Below are 23,364 nucleotides of genomic sequence, written 5' to 3' on the forward strand. Positions count from 1 at the left end.
GTGATTTTTGAACCAAAAGCTTTTAAATTGAATTTAGTTTTGGTATGAGGGCTGCTTTGAGGAAATTCTAACTCTAATGCTATCAAAATTAAGGAAAACCAAGAGGTGTTCACCAGTGGGAAGACAGATAGGCCGAGTAGAAGAAACTTGAGACTCTGAACTTTTGAGAGGGAATCTCAAGGAAAAACTTTGAGGTAAGCTAGTTAAGACATTTTTGAACAATTTTGTTGAAGGAAATGTCTTGAGATAAGGTCCAGAATGATGGGTAATCTAAGCTTGAAGTTGAATCTGAAATAGGGTTCAATAGGAGATCAAGGGAAACCGGGTGAACTGGGAAGGAAAAGAAATCCTAGTGGATCACTGTGAGTGGTTTCTTATTTTAGTCTTTAGCATATTCTGTATTGGTATGCTATTGTTTATGAATGAATGCTTATACCATGAGATGAGAATGTGGTTGGGATAGTCAGAGGGTCAATGAACCTAGCGCCTGAGCCCAAAATGAGATCTCACATGATGGTCAGGGGACCGAGAAGTCTAGTTCCTGAGCCTGTGGGGGGAAAACCTTGCATGGGATGGTCAAAGGGTCGACGGGCCTAGCTTCTAAGCCCATGAAAGTGAAAACTATATGCACATAGGTTAATGAATATTTATAGATGTGAAATGTTAACTATCTACCATGTGTATAGGTGGGTTTGTGAAAAGCTTCATTCAAGATGGAGGTTTGCTTAGTAATCTCATGTTATGATGATATAAGTTGAAATAGACTTATAATTATGATTCCACTCATTGGGCTTGAAAAGCTCATGTTTTATTTTTCATGTTTTCCTTGCAGGTAGCAAAAGAGTCCAAGTTACAGGGAGTAATCGAGGTTTGCCACAAGATAGAATTATTACTAGAATAAAAGTTTGTAGTCGAGATGGGGCTATAGTTGTAAAATATAGTTTAAAAACTTGTAAACTGGTTTCCTAAACAAAGTATGTGATCTCATTTATTTCCTTAAGTTTTCTGCTCCAATATTAAATGTTTCTAAAAAGGAAACTAGTAATGAATGGGCAATAGGTGTCTTTAAAAAGTGATATCTGTTGTCTTCACGCCTCCTCTTAGATAAGAGACGAAATCTAGGAGGGGGTGTGACATTAGCGATACAATTCTATTTGATGCTTCTCCACACTATAGCTTCTCCGTTAAGAAAACAACCGATCCTGAAGTATATTTCTTAGAATCTACATCAGTCTAAAAATTAGATTAAGTGCATCCTGTAAGGATCAAATCCTTAGGCCCATACACGAGCATATAGTTCCTCGTTCTTCGAAGATATTTGAGGATGTTCTTGACAGTAGTCAAATGACTGTGTCCAACGTTAGACTGGAACCTATTGACAATTCCAAATGCAAAGCATATGTCAGGATGTATACATAGCATAGCGCACATCAGACTCCCAACTGTTGATGCATATGGAATTCTTTTCATTTCTTCAACTTCTTGAGGCGTTTTAGGACATTGTTCCTTTGACAAATGAATTCCATGTCTAAAAGGTAACATACTCTTTTTGGATTTTTGCATATTATACCTTGACAACATCTTGTCAATATAAGATGCTTGAGATAGCGCTAGGGTTCTATTCTTGCAATTCAGAATAATTTGGATCCCAAGAACATATTGAGCATCTCCTAAATCTTTCATTTTGAATTGTGATGCTAGCCATCTCTTTATATCAACAAGAAAAATTTTCTCATTCCCAATGAGCAAGATATCATCAATATAAAGAACTAAGAAAGCTACAATTTTGTTGACTATCTTCTTGTAAACACAAGGTTCGTCAACATTTTGTTCAAAGCCATAAGATTTGATCGCAATATCAAACCTTATATTCCAAGATCTAGATGTTTGTTTTAACCCATAAATGGACTTTTTAAGCTTATAAACTTTTTGTTCTTGACCCTGTTTAATGAACCCTTCTGGTTGAGACATGAAAATGATTTCATTAAGATGGCTATTCAAAAAAGTTGTCTTGACATCCATTTGCCATATTTCATAGTCATAATATGCGGCAGTGGATAAAAGTATTCTTATAGATTTTATCATGGCAATAGGAGATAAAATTTCTTCATAATCTACCCCCTCTCTTTGGGTAAAATTTTTTGCCATAAGTATGGCTTCATAGGTTTGCACCTTGCCAGTTTGGTCTTGTTTTCTCTTGTAGATCCATTTTCATCGAACAGGTTTAATCCCATCTGTTTGATCTACAAGTTTCTAGATAGAATTTAAGTACATTGACTCCATTTCTAGGATCATGGCTTTTATCCATTCTTCCCTATCAACATCTTCCATTGTCTATTTAAAGGTCAATGAATCCTCTAGGCCATCATCAGGTATGATGATCTGATATTCTATTAAACCCATGTAGCGGCCAGGCTATTGATAACCCTTCCACTACGTCGAGGCATTCTCCACTCTTGAAAAGAACGTGATGGGGCAACAATTGTTGTTGATAGACCAGTTTGATCAACAACTTTTTTTGATCTATCTATAGTTTCTCTGGTCATTTCACTCAATACTAATTTACTACGAGGTTGATGATTCCTAATATGATCTTCTTCTAAGTATGTAGCATTTGTTGATACAAATACTTTATCTTCTTGAGGATCATTAAACAGTCTACCTTTTGTTTCTTTAGGGTATCCTATAAATAGACATAATTTTGAACGTCGTTCCAACTTTTTAGGGTTTTGCACCAACACGTATGTCGGGCATCCCCAGATTCTAAAGTGACATAAACTACCTTTACGTCCTCTCCATAACATATACGGTTTTTTAGAAACACTTTTTTATGGAACCATGTTCAAAATATGTTCAGAAGTCTGTAATGCATACCCCCAAAAGGATTGAGGTAACTGAGAATAACTATCATCGAATGAACCATGTCCAACAATGTTCGATTTCTCCTTTCTGCAACACCATTTTGTTGTGATGTTCTAGGTGTTGTGAGTTGGGATTGAATTTCATGATCTACTAAATAGTTTTGGAATTGTGAATCCATATACTCACCGCCCCGATCTGATCAAAATATTTTGATCCTAATAAGTTTTCAACTTTTATCTTAAATTCTTTGAACTTTTCAAGAATTTCAGACTTTTGATTCATTAAGTAAATATAGTCATATCTTGAATAATCATCAACAAAATTGACGAAATATTCATAACCTCCTCGAGCTTTCACATTCATCGAACCACAAAGGTCTAAATGGATGAGTTCTAGAGATTTTTTGGGTCTAAGACCTTTTCTTGTAAAAGATATTTTGGTCATTTTGCCCTCAAGATATGATTCACTTGGAGGTAGTGAGCTGTCTTCTAACTGATTTAGATGACCACTTTTTACCAATCTCTCAATCTTGTTGAGATTTATATGACCAAATCTTAAGTGCCAAAGATAGGCATTGTGAGAAATCTTTCATTTTTTATTTTGGGTTTCTGGTATTTTAAACATCTCTATATTTAAAATGGCTTTTGTATCAGTCGATTTTAACATATACAAGTTATTTTCGAGTTTAGCATAACAAATATGAACACCTCTTGAACTAATGAACCTTCATTGATATCAAAAGTTACTTTGTACATATTTTCTAGTAAACAAGAAACGGAGATTAAGTTCTTTTTCCTTTTGGGTACATAATATACATTTTCAAACAAAATGTAAGAATCTCCAAAATATGAATTGACGTCTCCCACTGCTTCTGTTGAAATGACTTCACCCATTCCTACCTTGAAAGTCATTTCATTCTCTAAGAGCTGAGTATAAGAACTAGTTTCCTGAAGAAAAGTACAAATGTGGTTAGCGGCACCTGAATCTAATATCCAGGTGAAGTGAGAACTTTCCACTAAACATGTTTGTTACAAGTAAATCGAATTTACCTTGTTTTGCCTTTTCAGCTTTGTTTTCAGTAAGATACTACGACCAATTGTGTTTCCAATGCCCATCTTCATTCTAGTGGAATCATTTTCATTTTGGTGCTTTATTCTTGTTGTTCTTAGCAGGGTTTACTTCTTCCTTTTTCCTTTCTTCTTTATCTGGATACTCTTATCCTTTGAAGAAGAAACATACTTCTTTTTCTCTAAAGGTTTCGTTCCAGAAGAAGATCCCTTTAAAGATTTCTTTTGTGAAACAACATTTGCTTCACTTTCCTTATTTTTCATCAAGGATTGATAAGTCTGTAGTTCATTCAGAAAAGTGGTCAAATTGTAATCAATCTTATTCATTACTACATTATTACAAAATGTCAGAAAACTCTTCGAAAGAGATTTCATTACCAAACTAACTTGACTTCTTTCATCTATGATAGCGCTATGAGCTTCTACAATATTGAAATGGACCATCATGCCCAAGACATGTTCCCTAATAGAGGTCCCTTCTTTCATGTGTGAGTTATAAACATATTTTATAGCTTCATGTCGTATCGAAGATGACGGTTGCCCGAACATCTCTTCCAACGATGCTATGATCTCACGGGCAGTGGGCATGGCTTCATGTTTCTTGTTGAGCACATCAGATATGCTCGCTAAGATATAGGCTCTAGCCTTTTCGTTAGCCCAAACCCATTTGTCATAGATTTCCCAAACATTTCAGTTAGCGTTTGAATCGAGAAGAGGAGGACATTCCTCCGTTAAAACAAACCTCAAATTGTCAACGACTAGTATTATACTTATATTTGACTTCAAGTTTGAGTATCCTTCTCCGTTGAATTTATCAGAAGCTAGTAGTTGTATAATTGAGTTTGATATTGCTGAAAATTAAACAAATTCTATTAGAATTAGGCATCTAAATCCAATTTTAGCAAACGTAATAAAGTACCCATAATTCTTTATTTATTTGCAACGATACTTTAGTGCGTTAGAGTAGATGCTACTGAGGGGCAATCAAATATTCATTCACTACAGCAAGACAATCTTGACTAAATATTATATCCAGAATAACTCCTATTCCTATAGTCATTTAGTTATCGTTTGGTCAAAAGCTTACTAACACTTAGTAAATCGTGTAAGTGTGACTCTCCATTTTCAGATTTAATAAGACAGTATGAATATGCCCCTGATTTGGAAGACAATGTTCAAGACGAAATTATGAAACCCTATCCATTTCTAAAGTTTGGGTTGTTCCGAATCCTATGTTACAACCTTCCAAAGGGATCGATATGGTTAACGACTAGCTAGTGCCACCTAAAAACGATAGCATGTGCAACATAAGAATCTCACAGTTTAAACTAATGGAGGAGACAATAGAATATGTTGATACATTTCCTTCACCCACTTACTATGAACTACTTCCTCCATTCACTTTGATATTGACCCATGCAAACACTTTCTGAATGGAGTAGTCGCGGTAAAAGCAACACGAAGCTAAGCATGGATCTCCCAATGTGAACTCTTGGGGCCGTGAGAGCTAAGAACGATATATCGTATATATTGTTAATCTTCCACTAAAGTATTCTAAATGTTTGGGTATTCTTTTACTTAGGTATATTTAGGCTAATTTAAACAACCTAAGTCTAAATGGTTTGTCCAAGTATAACATTTATAATTGGATTTTAACCTATGATGTCTAGGTGATAAAACCATTTTAAAATCTCACACCGCTCGCACAAGCTTATAAAACCTGAATAACAACGATCACCATTTTGGCCATAATCCCCAGATAGCAGGTGTTACATAAACCGTCAACTTAAATACCTCAAGTCTTAGACAGAATTATGAACCGACTGAGTTTGTAATCGTAATTTATAAGATAACGACCCATTTTAACTATTTAAAACAAGTTGTTAACCTAAGTGAGCATGTTGTTTATCTTTGTTATGAATTTTAAAAGTCAAATCCAATTTTATAACAACTTATAAATATAGATATACTTTGTATTCATAATAAACATCAAAGGAATTCAAAATTTAATATAACACTTATATTAAAATTTAGAAACCCTAACCATGCATAGTATATACTATAACTAACTTATAATATATGATTATGTATGTAACATGTTTTCTTATAGTGGGATTTTAAATCTGCTTGGCATATGTAATACATGTTTAATTTAAATATAACATACATCTCATGTATAAATATTTAAACAAAACTAATATGGTTCAACTTTGCATCCTAAGCAAGTAATTGAAAACAAAATATTACAAATAAAGGTTACAAACTGCTCCAAAAAGAATCTGAACCGCTCAACCCAACTTAAATTAGACCCGAACTGCCTGAATCGACTCTCTAAGACTCCAAAAGAGGTTGAATCAAACCAAAAAGTGCTAAACCGATCAACAGGTCACCGAACCAATTAATCCGATTTCTTCCCGCGAACCAGCTTTGTCATGCACGCCTTTCTAGGTTGGGATGAACAGCATCACGATGCTTCATCCCAGCATTGCAACGCTTCGGGCTCTAAGATGAACAACGTCATGATGCTGCGAGAATAGTAGAACCAGTCTAGATTTCTGCTATGGACTTTGCTTGCTTCTATCTTCAATTACAGCTTAATTTCAACTCTATTGACTCTAATAAAATTACAGATTCTAGAGCACATATATAAGCTCATCAATCAAGAGCCAATTACAAATTAAACTTCATAATTAAAGAGAAATCTAATACCAAAATTGAATTTAAACCATATCACTCAATCAAACATACAATCTTAGAAATTCATCCATCAAACTAAAATTAACATTAATTGAGTGCTTAAATCATGCTCTTATACCAATTGATAGAGTAAACTAACATGCAGCGGAAGAAATTAGAATCAATAAGCACTCTAATTGCACTTAATTTGAGTTTAAAAAACATGCTAGAAAACTTTTTCATACATGGGGGTTTCAAGATGACAATACCTTTTGTTGAATCTCTAAAATTCCAGCACCTTTCCACGAATTGGGTCTCCAAATTGACAGTAGACTACCACATTGATCTTCTCTACTATTCTCTAACTTGGATTGAGAGGTGAAATCTCAGATTGAGTTCAATTTGGCTAGAGAAGAGGAGGGTTTTTAGAGAGAATCTCAGAATTTTTTTAATTCAGTTTGCATGAAACTCCTCAAATCTAAAAATTGGATTATTTAAGGTGTTTAAACATGAAACCATTCACTTAATCAGCTGATTGACACTTCAATTAGTATTAAATGAGTGGGCTAAGTGTTGGTTAGTGGATTAATCCAATAAAATTTGGATTTTTTCTACTAACTTAACCTAATTTCCAATTTTTTTCAAAATTCAATTTTATTTAATGTAATTTTCTATCAAAATTAAAATTAGACAAAATTCAAAACTAAATTTTGAATTTACAAAATTGAATTTTTTTTTATTTAAATAATTAATTAATTAATTAATACTTTAATATCGAATATTAAATTAATTAAACACATAATTCATACATGAATCCTATTCGTGTTAATCAATATTGAAATCAATATTTGATATTTTAATCTCTCCAATATACGTTTAATTATATCAAATATAATTATCCAAACCCTAAATTGAATTTGAACACTTCAAATTCCAAATCCTAATTTGATTTGAGCATTTCAAATCTGCTCAATTTACTGGTCCAAGATATAGTTTATGAGCTAGTAAAGGGACCTTATAAACCTACCGATCATGAGCTCTAATGATTTTTGATCAATTGGCTAAACTTTTTAGACCAAATTAATCAATATTCGTTAACTATCGAGACACACCGCTATAGCTCGATAGTTGCACTCTCCTCACTGTAGATATATTTTTGTCAACTTTAACCATAATCAGTAAGTCAATCTTTCACAAGTTATTCGTATTTACAGCTAGATCAAAATTACCATTTTACCATGTAAATACTCTTGCTCCATAAGTTTTCACTGATCCTCTATTGAACAATTTGGTTTATAGTCTAATTAATAAACCATGACCCCCTCGATCATAAGAAATTGGGGTCCCATTGTTCAAGACCAGGAATCAGCACTTAAGAGAACAACCTATCTACTAACTCTAAGCCGGGTAGGAGTGAATTCCATTATGTAGGACTATGTCCCTAGTGATGTATCTGGTTTTATCCCCAAAATAGGAGGCTTATTGAGAAATTCTACTAGACTACTTACCTATGCAGATCAAAGGATAATCCCGAATAAATAGAAGTTCATAGAGCTCAAGATTAAGATCAAGTTACCCTAGGTCATGGAATTTGAAAGTCAATTTTAACAGTAAACGATTATGATAAAGAAAAGTGATTTCGAGGTCGGTCTTATGCAAACTCATTACATAGAATGTCTCCACTCGTATGTCTCCACATGAATGATTTTGGGATCACATCCTTTGTATCAGTATACAAAATGGGTCACATACAATAGAGTCACCAGGATGAGGTATCCAATCTCATCCATATACTTATAGACCATTTTGGATATATACTTAAAACTTGATCCATTTTTATGTCTCCACATAAAGTTAAAGTTATTCATAATATAGCCATGGATTCGTTTATTGGATTTTTATAACAGAATGCAATATCAATAACAATTTATTGAATGAAATACTCAATAATAATTTTATTAGAATATGTTAACATTTACGAACTGTGAGTTTTTGGATATTCCCAACAATCATTTCTTTCTTATCAATGAAATGGTACATTCTTTTTAATAAAAAACAAGCAATATTTTAGACATTTTAAAATTTTCAAACAAAATTTTGAAACCATTTTTCAATGGAAAAATTCTCTCTCTTTTAATTTCATAAAAAAAAAAATCGAATGCTTTGTTTTTATGTTTATTTTGAATCTTATATTTTTAAACATGTCATTTCTACTTTATTTTCTTTGTCACCCCGATAGGACAACTTTTGGTTTTAAGAACAACCAACTTGTTTTAGAAGCAAGTTTAGACAAAGAGGATAAAATAGGGCCTATTACAAAAAAAGAAAAAAAAAAAGAGAGAGAGAAAGAGAAAAGAAAAAGTTGCTAGCATAAAAAAAAAAATAAAGCAAACTTGCAAAATAACATAACTTTCACTAACGTGTGTGTGCATGCATGGATAGAGGTGAAAAGAGTTACCTCCATTATGTCTAGTTAGGGCCCATGAGAAAAGAACGATAAGTTCCCGATGGTTGGAGTGTGAAAGCTATCACTCTATGTAAAAGACATGCCAATTAAGATTGTATGCGTGAGTTTATAAAGGCACCCTTGTCTTAGAATTGCCTCTCTCCAAAGTTAGGTATATTTTAGACCGATAACCGAGCCAGTGTAGGGTGAAGAGGAATTGAGAGTTAGATATTACCTTTTCACTAGTTTTTTGCTCTTAAATAAACTAAAACTTTGCAATCCTTTCTTTGTTGGTAAAATTTTTTAATTTCTAAATGCTTGCTTGTATTATTACTTTTTAGATTGTTGAGAAAGAAGATGAAAATGAAATATTTGTGTAACTCAAGTGAGCATATAAACAATTTGAATGAACAAATAAATGAATAAACATATAGGTGATTCATATTTTGCTTGATTGAATGTATGTTTCTAATTTAATTTGCTCGGGATGACCAAGAGCTAAGTTTGGAGTATTTTGATAGGTCTTGAAAAGAGCTAAGTTCTTATGTTAAATCCCTCAATTTTATATTATTTGTTTGCTTTAAATGTCAATTTTATAGGTAAAATAGTCTCGGGAGAATTTTGGAGTCACTGCAAGAATTTCGGACTAAAAAAGAGCAAAAAGGACCACGAAATCAACGTAATTGAAGAAAGTCAAAATATTTACCAAAATGTCACTAAAGCAGCATCGCAACCCTCCAACCAGCATTGAGCAACGCTAAAAGGAAATAGCATGCTTAATTCATCCATACAGGGTAGCGTCGCAATGTTATGGACATTGATTAAATAAATTGTGCGCACCTTTGCACTAGTGAGCGTTGAACCAACATCGTCCCAAGGTCGCAACACTGCGACCTGCAGCCATTAAAAGCAAGTTTTCCATGAAATTCATTTTAGAAAAAAAAACGAGGGATAGACTAGTTTTTTACAATTTAGAGAGAAATTTATGTAATTTCTTCAATTCTTGTATCAATTTCTTGTAAGATTCAATGGATTTCTTCAAGAATCTACCAGTTCATGGCCATGAAATCTTAGCAAGAATTCTTTTATGCTCTCTACTATTAGTATCTTACAAAATTCATATTAATCCTAGTTTTAGTTTTACTTTGTTTCTAAAAATTTACCAACCCCTCTCCCATAAATTGGAATTCAAGAGTTAAGTTTGATAGTTAAAGAGGTTCCCTGGGGATCGACCTCGTAGTTCTACTATTACTACATGTTAGTATTAGTAGTTGTACTTGTTCTACAAATTTTATTTGTTTAGGACTAAACATGAAACTAACGACATCATTTTTTTGGCACGAACAATACCAAGTGAGGAGCTAGAAACATAGTTATACAAGATGAAATTCACTTCTCCCTACCTTTAAGGTAAGTAAAGTTATTCCCTTTGAAGGGATGAATCCCGTACGGAAGCATTTAATCACTTTTGCCCAATTTTGTAACAAGAAATTTATACATGACACATAATAAGAATAAGTAAAGCATACTTTTTGAGTTGAAAAAAGATATTTGTAATAGATAGTAAAATAAGAGAAAAAATCTAAAAATATATTATATCTTTAAAATATTTGCAAATATGTATGAGTTGACTAGTCAATCTTTGATTTTTTTTTTTTTAATTTTCAATTTCGCCCTCCCTTGTCTTGTTGCACACCTTTTTTTTTTAGTCTTTTTAATTATTTTATTTCTTTTCTTCTATTTTTGCTTCTTCCCTCCATTTTTCATTTTTTATGTTCCGTACCTAAGACTTGAAAGTACTTAATTCATAAGTGACTTAACACCAACAAGTCAATCATCAAGTTTGATTATTATAACAAATAATAAATATAAATAGAAAATGAAAGTCTATCAGTGATAGTCAATAATATTTTCTATCATTGATAGCTTAATCTTTGATTATATTTTCATAGTTAGTAGCCACTTATAGAAATCTATCATTGATAGCCAATTTAGTGAATTTAATTAATAAAGTTGAATCTCAAACTAAAATGTAAGTGGAATGCATAGAAGTTATAACTAATAGCATGTTTATCAGTAATAGAAGCTATCATCGAAAAGAAAAGGGACTTATAAATGTTTGGGAAGGACAAGAAAGAGGCAAAAAGGTGTTTAATGGCTATGATTGATAGAAGCTACTACTGATAGCATGTTACCAATGATAGAAGCTAATACTAATAGCATTTATCGATGATAGAAACTACTCGATAGCACGTTATCAGTGATAGAAGCTACCACTGATAGCACATTATCGATAATAGAGAGCTATCACTGATAGCATATTATCAATGATGTTATTAGTAAAAGAAGCTATCACTTATTAGTAAAAGAAGCTATCACTGATAACCATAATATGAGTGATATTAGTGATATTGGTGATAGAACTTAGGTGATATCTATATATCAAGTTTCTTTCAAAGGTGACAACTAGTTATAGAAGTCTATCATTGATAGCCTTAAGTGTTAATATTTCAAGGTTGATTCTAATTGATGAAAGTCTATCAGTGATAGCGACTAGTAGCTGCTATCAGTGATAGCCATGATAAAAGATATTATAAGTGATAACTACTGTGGTAATCAAAGTTATTGGTTTTCTTTCAAAGTTGATCACTATTTATGAATCTATCATTGATAGCCACTGATAGCCTTAGGTCTTAATATTTCAAGGTTGATTCCAATTGATGAAAGTATATCAATGATAGTTACTGATAATTGATAACAAATTAAAAGCTAATATTTCAAGATTGTATTAACTTTTCTCAAATTGAAAGCTATTGAACTATCATTGATAGCAATTGCTAGAAGCTATCAGCGATAGCAGCTAACAGTAACTATCACTAATAGTTGCTATCAGTGATAGCTTTTAATTTGAGAAAACTGGGAACCAACAAGCAAAATAGTGGCTAAGCATGATTTTTTTTAGTCTTTTATCATTTTTTTTTATCTATATATGCAATTATTTTATCCTTGTACTATATATTCTATTATTTTGGGCTTGAATTCTATTTATGCAACTAGCCCTAAGAATAAGTTAAGCATACTCTTTGACATTGGAAAAGAGAAGAAAATAATTACCTTTATAAACAAAAACTTGAATTTTCCTCCCAATCTTCAAAACGGCAAAAACTTCATGATCAATGCAAGAACACGACCAAAGATCTTCTCCATTATTCTCTATTGGAACAAAGAGGACTGTGGGATCCTAGTGAAAGTTTAGGGAATATGTTGTAGAGAACTCTTCTCTATTTTGTGAGAGTATCTTTTAGAAAGAAGGGGAGGAGTTTTTTTTTTTTTTTTTTTTTGTGTTTTCTTTCATAAAAACATAAAAAGAAAAAAAAAACACTAGTGCAGGAAAACCAATTTTCCTTTTATCTTACATGAAAACTCCCCTAACCCCATTCTCCTACTTCTATATAACTGTAAGGGAGTTATTTATTTAATTAATTAAATCAAAATTTATTTATTAATTAAATATTGATTAATTAAATCTTATTTATTTAATTAAATTAATGTATATATGAATCATATTTTATACGTATTCTCTCTTAATCTATAGTCTTTTTAATATTAATCTCATTCACAATGAATTTAACTTATAATTTTAATATGAATCTAATTTTAATTAATTTAATATTGAATCTAATTGAAATGTTAATATACTTGTAAAGTTTAAATTTGAAATTAATTCAAATTAACATTATATTTTAACTTCTTTATATACATTACACTAATTACATCATATAAAATTAACATAAATTTCCTTGAAATAATTTGAACAATTTAAATTCTTTCAACATTAAAATTCCTGTTTAATCCATTTGTGAGCTAGCAGAGGGACCTAATGGACCTATAGCCATAAGCTCCAATGACACATGATTAATTAATGAAACTCTTTAATTAAATTAATAAATATTCATTAAGCATGGGCACTCTACTAAAGACTCATAGATCCACTCTTATGAATTGTATTATATATATGACCTTTGATTTAACAATTTTATGTAAGTCAATCTTTCACAAGTTATTTGTAATTACAATTTGGTTAAATTATCGTTTTACCCATGTAATTACCTCTTTCTCATTAAGTATTACTAATCCTCTAATGAACAATTTTGTTTGTAGTCCAACCGCAAACAAAGTCCCTCCCGAGCCAATGAGAGGGTGAGGCCTCATAGTTCAACTCCCAGAGTTAGCACTTAAAGGAACAATATATCTACTTACCCTAAAGCCAAGAAGGAACGAATTCCATCTTGTGAAGCTATGTTTCCAGCTCCTCATTCAATATCTTCTCTAAAATGGTAGACATAATGAGTCGGCAACTAAGGTCATTCTCACCCATATAGATCAAAGTACGACCCTCATGGTTCATAACTCACTCAGGATTGATATCGAGTTATACAATTATGGTTTCAAATATTAATCTCTTCAACTAACAGTGTTACAATGAGAGATTATATATTTTGTGATCCGGTCTTATATAGACTCAGTGTATAAGATACTCCACTTACATATCATCACATGAAAGATTTGGATCAAATCTTTTGTAACACTTACAACATTTATAACCTTTACAAGGTGAGTTGTATCCATAGTATTACCAAAATAAGGGACCTAACTTTATTCATATACTATAGACCTTTTAGGTTATTCCTTGAATATGATCCACTTCTATGTCAACCACATACTGCTCAAGTTACATTAAATAACATCGGATCTTAGTTTATTGGATTTGAGTCGTGCCAAAGATAAATAAAACTTTATCTATTTCAAATAAATAATACTATACTTATTCAATAACTTGTTTACATATTTACAGACTATAAGATTTAGGACATAAATCCCAACACCCTTAAGTGCTAACTTTGGGACTTGAACAATGAGACCTCACCCTCTCACTAGCCCGAGAGGGACTTTGTTTATGGTTGAACCATAAACAAATTGTTCATTAGAGGATCAGTGGTATTTAAGGAGTAAGAGGTAATTACAGGGGTAAAATGGTAATTTGACCAAGCTATAGTTACAAACAATTTGTGAATGACTAACTTACATGAAATGGTTAAATCAATGGATACATAAATATTTTACAGTTCGTAAGAATGCAACTATGGGTCGTTAGTGGAGTGTCTTATAGTTAATGAATGTTGATTAATTTAATTAAAGAATTTAATTAATTAATCTTGTATCATTGGAGCTTATAACTGTAGGTCCATTAGGTCCCTTTGCTAGTTCATAATGGGTAAAACGAGGTTATTTAGTGTTGAATGAATTTGAAGTGTTCAAATCAGTTAAGGGACTTTATCTTAATTGTATATGATACAATTAATATAATTTATATAGATACATTATAATATAAAGTTAATTTTGCATTAGATTCAAATTTAAAATTTATAATATGAGAGTAATAATATTTGAATGAGATTCAAATATTAAATTAATATGAATTGGATTTGTATTAAAACTATAGATTAAATTAATGGGAATAAGATTCATTTTAAACTATAAATTATAGGAGAATAACATATTTGTATATGATTCAAATATATACGTGTTACATATATTATATTTAATATAATATTTAATTAAACAATCAATTTAATTTAATTAATTAAATTAATTAAATAAAATAATTCCCTGCAGTTGCAGGGGTGAGGGGAGTTAAAATAACATAACTCCCCTCACGTATTTCATTTAGCAAATATGATCTGCATCTGTGAGATCCACTCACTACACTGGTTTTTGCGTGAAAAAAGACACAAAGAAAATCTTTCCCTCTCACTCAAAATCTCCCAGACAAAATCATTAGAGAATAGTTCTCCGGTAGTTTCATCCCTTTCCTTTTTCAAAAGGTTCCACAAACTTCCTTGTCCAAGAAGATAACATAGAAGATCTGCTAGTTGTGTTCTAAAGTTGTACGTGCTGTGAAATATATCAAGACCGAGAGAAGACTTGAAGAGGAGATCTTCAAAGGTAATTTGCTCTTTTCCCTTAGTAATTCTTAGAAAACATGCTTAATTTTGTTCTCTATCTCTATTCTGTGAATTAATGTTTCAAACAAAAATTGGGGCAAAGCAATCACATGCTTTCATACGGGATTCAATCCCTTTAAAGTTAAATACCAACTAGAAATTATCTAGATCAATACTCATCATGATTCTTCCTAGGTTGATTTGAACATTATTCACTATAAGACGCAATAGTTTACAAGCTAAACTAACCGTTTACTATTTAAGATGGAAACACAATTATATGTTACATATTGCAATTCGATACCTAACTAATGATCATACAACCTCAAAGTAGTAATATAACCATAAACATGCAAGGACAGAAAAAGAATCCAAACTCAATTCATGAAATTATAATTAATGATCAAAATCTCATAAGTTACAGTATTGGGAAAAAATTACTCTACCGTAAGCTAGAATGGACACCTTAGACCATAATTGACATCATGATAGGCGAGGTATTGTTTTGATACATGAACAGACCAAAAAGCTACAGAAAATCGAGAGAAAGCCAAAGATAATCGGTTGGATCCGATCTCCTTAACCCTAGGCATTAAAAATCTTTATATGATAAACAAGTTGGCACCGCGGCGTTAACAAAAATTGCATGTAAATGGGATTCGGAGCATCGCAGCATTGTGCCTTTTGTACGAAATAGACACTCTCTTGCTTTGCAATGTTGGCGTAGCGTCTAGTTGGGCATCGTTGTGCCATCTTCATGGTGGGTTGATGCCCTAAATCTCGTAAGGTCCTATAGTTTGTAAACACGTATATGAACAAACATTTGTGATATAATAATATGAGATATTTTCTTCACTATTATCTATGAAACATGAAATATTTCAGTTGCATTAACCATAAACCAATAAACTAAGATCCCTAGTTATCGTTGTAACTTAAGCATGTATGTGAAGACATACAAGTGGATCATACCTTAAATGATAATCTAAATGGTCTGTAGTATATGTATAAAGGAGGGAAACCTTATCTTGGTGACACTACGAATATGACCCGCTTTGTAGATATTACAAGTGTTGTAAAGTGCTACAGATAATTTGATCCTGATCATTCATGTGGAGATATACGAGTGGGGGTATCCTATACAAAGAAGTTTGTATAAGACCGGACCACGAAATTTTTAGTCTCATTATATAATGTTGTTCATGACAGAAACTTTCATTTCACTAGGATGACCATAGGTAACATGACCTTAATCCTGAGTGAGTTGGGAACTCCTACCTATGAGGGGTGGTTATTTGATTTGCATGGCTGCGAGTAGTCAGATCGTTGACTCAAACCTACCACTTTGGGGATTTGTCTGATTAGGGAGCTGGAACTCAACTACACATGACGGAATTCACTCCTTCCTCGAAGCAAGGGTAAGTAGATAGAATTCTCCCTTAAGGGTTGATTTTGGGGCTTCAACAATGTGGCACCACACACTTTCTCATGGGCTGGGAAGTGTTTACTCATGGTAGGACTATGATGTATTGTTCATTAGACGAATCAGTGGTACTTAAGGAGTTAGATGTAAGTATAGGGGCAAAACGGTATATTAGCCCAGTTGTACTTACGAGCGATCTGTAAAGGGTTATCGTACTATTGATTAGTTATATCCAATGGACACAGAAATATATATGTAATGCGAAGAGTGCAGCTGTTAGTCTTTAGTGGAGTGCTCGACAGTTAATAGATGGTGGATATTGTGATTAAAGAGTTTAGTCCATTATTCACGTAACGTTGAAGCTTCAAGCTACAGGTCCATAAGGTTCTATTGGTAGCTCAATGGATTCAAGTTGAGAATCAGTTTTTGGGTTAGTTTGAAGTGTTTAAATTAATAAGGGAATTTGATTATATATGATATAATTAAATTGGTCCAATTGTATGTGATATAATTGATTTGATGTATTAGATACATTAATGGGAGGAATTAATATAAATATGATTTATATTAAATAAAGAAGAAAAGATCTATGGTTTAAATGTTACATATGATGTGATATTAAAACTATAGGTTATAAATATAATATGATAAATTAGTTATTATATTTATTTATAATAAAAAAATTATGAGATAATTGTGATTGGTTTCTCCTTTAACCGTGCGTGAAGTGGGAGGTTATTATTATTTTTAATAACTGAAGAATAAAAAAGTGAAAAGAGTTTTTCATTTTTTTATTATTCGAATCGCGCATCATAATAGATCGAGTGAAAAGAGAGATCTATACGATAGCCCTTTTGAGAGAGTAAATGACAAGCGAGTTTGTTAGACGATTGCTCCTTATTACTAGACAATTGAGTACCCAGTGTCTATAAGATAGACTAAGCCTTTCTGCCACTTACTCGATTGTTTAACTCTATCATATACTTCCTTCTTCCCTCTACAGAATTCACATAGGGCCCACACCTCCTGGATTCTTACTCCGAGAATACTAAGGTAACCGAGTGGTAGTGTCGAGTGTTGCTGTTTGAGGGTCGAGGATCGAGTATTACTCGATTGCGTTTGAGGATCTAGCAGTTCGTCATTTCACTGGTTATTCGTTGCATTTGTGCTCATGATCGAGTTTGCTGGGACGCCTGACTAGTGTAGAACGAGAGAATACTTGAAGAAGAGTTCTTCAATGGTATGTCACTCGATTCCTTTTGTTTTTAATTGAAAGCATGTTGTAATTTACTCAATGATGCATAACTGTTCTTGTATGTTTGTAAATATTTTGTTCTTTCATAATGAGTTTAGAACGATCTTGTTTCCGCTCAATGGTTCTCTTAAAAAAGAGTTCCTTCACTTCAGGGCAAAATAGTCATTTTGGCCTTCTATTTTCTGGTTGATGTAATTAAGCTTCATTTTGGGTCACTGTCACTAACGCCCTCTTACACTCTTTTAGTGCTTGAAACCTATAGTAATTAAATAAATACATAAAATGCAAGAACAATTTGGAGTTAAATGGAATATAATTGTACATTTTAAGCATTACCAGTGTATTATGGTCCTTGCAATTTCAATTGGTTCTTCTACTATTAGAAATTGATAATCATTCCCATGACTTCATTTTCATGTTTATCTAATTGCTTATCAAATTTTTAAGGGAAATAATTTTAAATGGCAGAACTACTTAAATTGTTTTTAGCAAAATGTCACAGTCTATTAGTGATAAACAATGATAGATACTAATAGACATCTATCAGTGTCTATCAGTGTCTAGTGATAGATGATAGTAGTCTATCAGTATCTAACATTGATAGATAATGATCACATTGTTTATATAAATTTTGGTTCATTTTATTATATTTGAAAACAACCCAACATTACACTTAATTTACTTAAATATTTAAAATGTAGTTATCAATCTGTTTTAAAAGTTGTCCCTTGTGTATCAAATTTATGTTAAATATTTGCAAATGGAGATATAAAATGGCTATTTTTTTAAAATGAAAACATCAAAATAAACATTTTAAAAGAACATGGATTCAAGGGAACATTTTAAAAGTAGAGAGACTAAGGCTTTGTTTGGGATTGCCATAACTTTTAAAATAATTGTTGACAATAGTATTTTTTTTATAAAATTAACTGTAATATGAAGTGTATTAATGCATGATAAATTTCAGTTTTATCCTTGAACAAGTTGGTTATAAATATTTGGTAATAAATCTTAAATTATCGTTTTCCAGATGTAATAACTAAAATGGACTTAATATTATTTTTTTAAAATTTATAATTATTAAATAATTGTTTAAAATATATGTATAAAATAAGACTTAATTTTAAATGATAAAATTAGAACTTAATTTTTATTAAAAATTGCATATTCTTTTAGCTGCTAAATAACCGGTTTTAAAAAAGGATGTGAAATGAACCTGTGATTTAGAAGTAATTTTAGCCAATTTACTCATAATCTATTTTACCAAACATTAAAAAAAAAAAAAAAAAAAAAAAAAAAAAAAAAAAACTTTTATAATCACTTCTACCTATCTCAAAATCAATCCCAAGTGCAATCTAAAATGAACCAAAGCCTTAAAATGAAAGGAACCAACCTAAAAATTTAAACCAAATTATATATCCGTTTTATATATTAAAGTCCAAGAGATAATTTCGTAATTTGAATCTCTGATTTGTATACAAAAAGTATATATTTATATTAAAGTCTAAGCCTTTTCTTTTTAGGATCAATAAGCACATTATTATAATATTGTTTCTTGAGTGAATTAAGGGGCTGAGATACTTGAAGAATTGCAAAAAATAACAAATAAAAAAAATAAAACGTAAAAATTGATAAAAAATTTGGACCTCAATCTCAATTTCTTGAATTGAGGAATAAAGTCCAGAATGATCATTTAAAATTTTTTAGGGGAAAAATATTGCAAAGTCGAAAATATAATAAATGTATTCTATCTCCATTTTCTCCCCCCACTAAAATATCATCTCTAAGGCTCTTTTAACCCTCGAAAGAATTAAACTTTGTAATAATCAAATTAAATTTTGTGTGCTAAACTTGATTTTCGTAACATTAGTCAAAACTAATGTTTTAATCCATTTTTCTTCAAATGGACACATTACATAAACGTGAAAATTCAACCCTCAAATTTATAAAAATATTAAAATTAGACTCTAATTCGAATTTATAATATTTATAAAATTAAATTCTTTAATTAATTTACCTATCATCTAAAGATTCGATTCTATAATTATTATAATTTTAAGAGTTCAATTTTAATTTTATAAAATTTAAAAGTGTAATTAGAACTGTATCGATCTTTTAAATAATTTTATAATTAAAAAAGAAAAAAGAGTAATGGTGATAAATGTATATAGGCGGACAAAATCAACAAGTTCAATCATTTATATTCTCATCCATCTCTCTCCCTCACTCCAAGGCTTCTGGATTATCACCATTGACCCATCTCTCACATCCCAATAAACCACCTACATCATACTGATAATTCTTTTCTTATACATTACTATTTATAGAAAGAGAACTTAGATGCAAGAGATAAGGAGTAAAATAGAAAATAAAGAAAAAAGCTGAATTATCCCTAAAGTTTTGGTACCATATCAATTCAAGGGTATATTTGGAATGATCACTTGTTGAGTACACTTATCTTTTAAATTTTTAGAAACTTCCAATTTTCTCTTTTTAGTTTTTCAACTTTAAAATTTTAATGGTATAATTTAGGAACTTTATTAGTTGATTCGATTAAAATAGAATAAACTATTAAATCAAATTGTTCTCACTACTCTCCATTATTATTTTATGCTTATGTTTTAAACTATAAGATTAAAATATATGTGTTATATTGTGATAGATTCTTAAATATTCAATTTCGTTATTAATAAATATCTAAATTTGAGATTATATAATATAATATTTCTTATTAAATGCAAAATTCATGAATTATAATATTATTGATGTAATTTTGAACTTTATATCTAATAGATTGATATAACCAAAATTTATCTTTATCCATTTTTTCTGGAATTACAATAATCATCAATATGAAAGATTGAATGCTGATTTCAATAGAGAGGAAATGCATGTCAATTACTCCTAAATTTACTTGGATGTCCTTTTGTCCAATTGACCTACTCCAATTAAAAAACGAACCATATTACATTACACATTATTAACTAATTATTATTATTATTATTCCAAGTCTTTTGGGCATCTCTCGTGGGACCCGGCACCCTTTCCTCATCTGTGTAGCTCATTCCTCTTCACCCCGTTGGCACTCTCTTCACCATAGCCCATAACTTTTAATACAATTTAATCTTTTCAAAATTATAAAAAGAATAAAAAGAAAATTGTTTACCACATGGCAAATTTTAATTGGATGGTTTTTTTTTTTTAATATTGCTAATATATATATACCCTCTTCTTCTCAATTTTCTCCATTTATTTTCCCAAATTACGTACAAAAATTACAAAGGATGACGATGATGATGAGTTTTTACAGAAAAAGTCTCCACTCTTTCTTGTCCTTCACCGACAACCTTTCTTCCAAATCTTCACCACCCTTCAATAACTCCAATTCCCACCTTGAATTACACCATGGCTTAGGCTTAGGATTAATTAATTCCGATCATAATCTTATGCAATTCAATAAATCTCCTAATATTCTTGAATCATCCTCACTCATTAAACCTCCTCTTTCTCCGTCGCCGTCCTCCGCCACGAGAAAGGACCCGCGTGGGGTCGGTTTCATCGAAGACGTAGGCGGTGGCGTGGACGGGTTGATGTCGTGCACCGAAACCTTAGGATTTGAGAGCTCCGATGAGAGATTGGTGAATGATGAATTGACGACGATGGAGGATGGCGGTGGGTCTACGGTGAGGATACGGCGGAGGAAGGTGGTGGAAGAGAGGAAGTTTCCGCCACCATTGACGTCGTTGAATCAACATGGACATCCGAATTTTTATCTCCGACCGGTGAGGAAAGATGGGAGATTGGAGCTGACCGAGATTAGGATCGAACGGACCGAGATTCTTCGGGCGTGTCGTGGAGATGGACGGTTGAGATTGCATCTCATTAAAGATGAAGAACTAGGACAAAATGATGGCCGCAGCAAAGACAACATCGACAACAATGATGCGATTGAAGAGGAAAACGACGAGAAAAACGAAGAAGAGGAAGTAGAAGAAGCGGAGGATTTAGTGAAGGAAGAAAAGATGGAATTGAGGCGGTGTGTTGTGATGATGAACCACCAGCGCCGACGTGAGCACCGCCGTGGCCACCACCACCAGCATTTGGATGTGTGGAGGCAGCACTGCGTGACAACAAGTTAAGATTTTTTAGTTTTTTTAGTTCTATTTTTATAAATTTAGTCGGTAGAATTAATGAAGCGGTGGGTGTGCATAAAAACGAGAATGTTATTATTGTTATTATGATTATTATTTATAATTTGTGGGGAGTGTCAATTTATTTGCTGTTTGTCCTGTGGGGGTAATTTTTAATCCTTTTTTTTTTTCTTTAAAATGCAATTGTTGTTCATTTGAATTAATCTGCATGCATGTCGTGAGATTTTGATTCACAGTCAGAAATGGTTCAGCGATGAGGCTGCACCAAACCAAATCCATTCTCTATTTTTCTTATACACTAAATAAAAATAAGAATCCAGAGATCGTATCTAATCTCATACACTCTTCTTCTACACAAAAAAATATAAAATTTTAGTGTTGTTTTTTTTAAAAAAAAAAAAATTAATGCGACATCGTTTGGATTTCATACGCTTGTAAAAAATGGGTCAATCATAAGAGCTTTTGAAATGGGAACATCAGTAAATAAATAAAATTAATTAAATATTAAAAATCTTTTTTGTTCAGCAAAAGTGCCAGCGGTGGACTTTTTTTTTTTTTCTTCTCTCTCTCTCTCTCTACTGACATAATATCATCGCCAAGAACTGGAATATTCTGTAATTTCGAAGATGAAATAATCCACTTGCATTTCCACTTTTTAGTTCAACAATGGTGATAAGGATTGATTATTACGACAATGTTTTTATCTAGTAAGTTACTCAGATGATTACGATTTCTTTCGTCAGAAAAAATAAATCAAAGGGCAAAAGAGGGTTTTGCATTTGTTGAAATTCAATTTTGACTGTGTGAGGAGCGATTTGGATTTGGATTTGGATTGACTTTATAAATAATCGAAAGGAACAGCTAGGGAAAGAGTAATACTGCAACAAAACACCATGATTTAAGGAGTAGAATGTCTGTGTTTGTAGTTTAATAATAGTTAAAATGCGTCAAAGTAGGTTACATTTTTTTCTTTCAAAAGCTAATTAAGGTTACATTATGTTAATTTATATAAGTTAAAAATAATCCCCTCCAAGAAAGTAGGAGATGAGAGAACTTTGTTCTGCTTTACATCTATTTTTTTTTTAAATGAAAGTATTAAAGGAGGTTGGAATGCACTGGAATATCTCAACTAGATTGACACATCCTTCACACTTTCATTCATATCTCCAGTCCAATAATAATGTATTTCAATAAAAAAAGAGAAATATAAATAGATAGTTTGTTAGATAACTAGAGATAAAAGGGTGTAAAAGAAAAGCTAGAAGAAAGTCTTCCAATTTAAAGCTAATTAACCATCCCAGTTCGAAAAAAAGGGAGGAATTTTTACATGAATAAGAAGCCATAGTGATAATGCCTTCCCATAAGTCGCCCGAGGAATTTTCAAGATTTTTGAAATATTCGCTTGTTACGTTCTAGCCATAAGGACCATAGAATAGCGACAAGAAAGTTCTTCCAAAGAATTTTTGCTTTGCTGTTATG

The 23,364-nt window shown here is 31.7% G+C and overlaps 1 protein-coding gene across 1 annotated transcript; it reads left to right on the top strand.

Moving 5' to 3' along the window:
* The first annotated feature begins 20,997 nt into the window (after positions 1-20,997).
* Positions 20,998-22,017, top strand: LOC120080310 (uncharacterized). Its single transcript, XM_039034945.2, has one exon. The coding sequence runs from the start codon at positions 21,019-21,021 to the stop codon at positions 21,871-21,873; it is 855 nt and encodes a 284-aa protein (XP_038890873.1). The 5' UTR covers positions 20,998-21,018; the 3' UTR covers positions 21,874-22,017.
* Positions 22,018-23,364: the final 1,347 nt, after the last annotated feature.

The sequence above is a fragment of the Benincasa hispida genome, chromosome 6, assembly GCF_027475165.1.
Source record: "Benincasa hispida cultivar pf3 chromosome 6, pf3_genome.v1.1, whole genome shotgun sequence".
NCBI classification, from domain to species: Eukaryota; Viridiplantae; Streptophyta; class Magnoliopsida; order Cucurbitales; family Cucurbitaceae; genus Benincasa; species Benincasa hispida.

Coding starts and splice junctions, on each gene's coding strand:
- LOC120080310 (XM_039034945.2), top strand. CDS start 21,019: ATGACGATGATGATGAGTTTTTACAGAAAAAGTCTCCACTCTTTCTTG.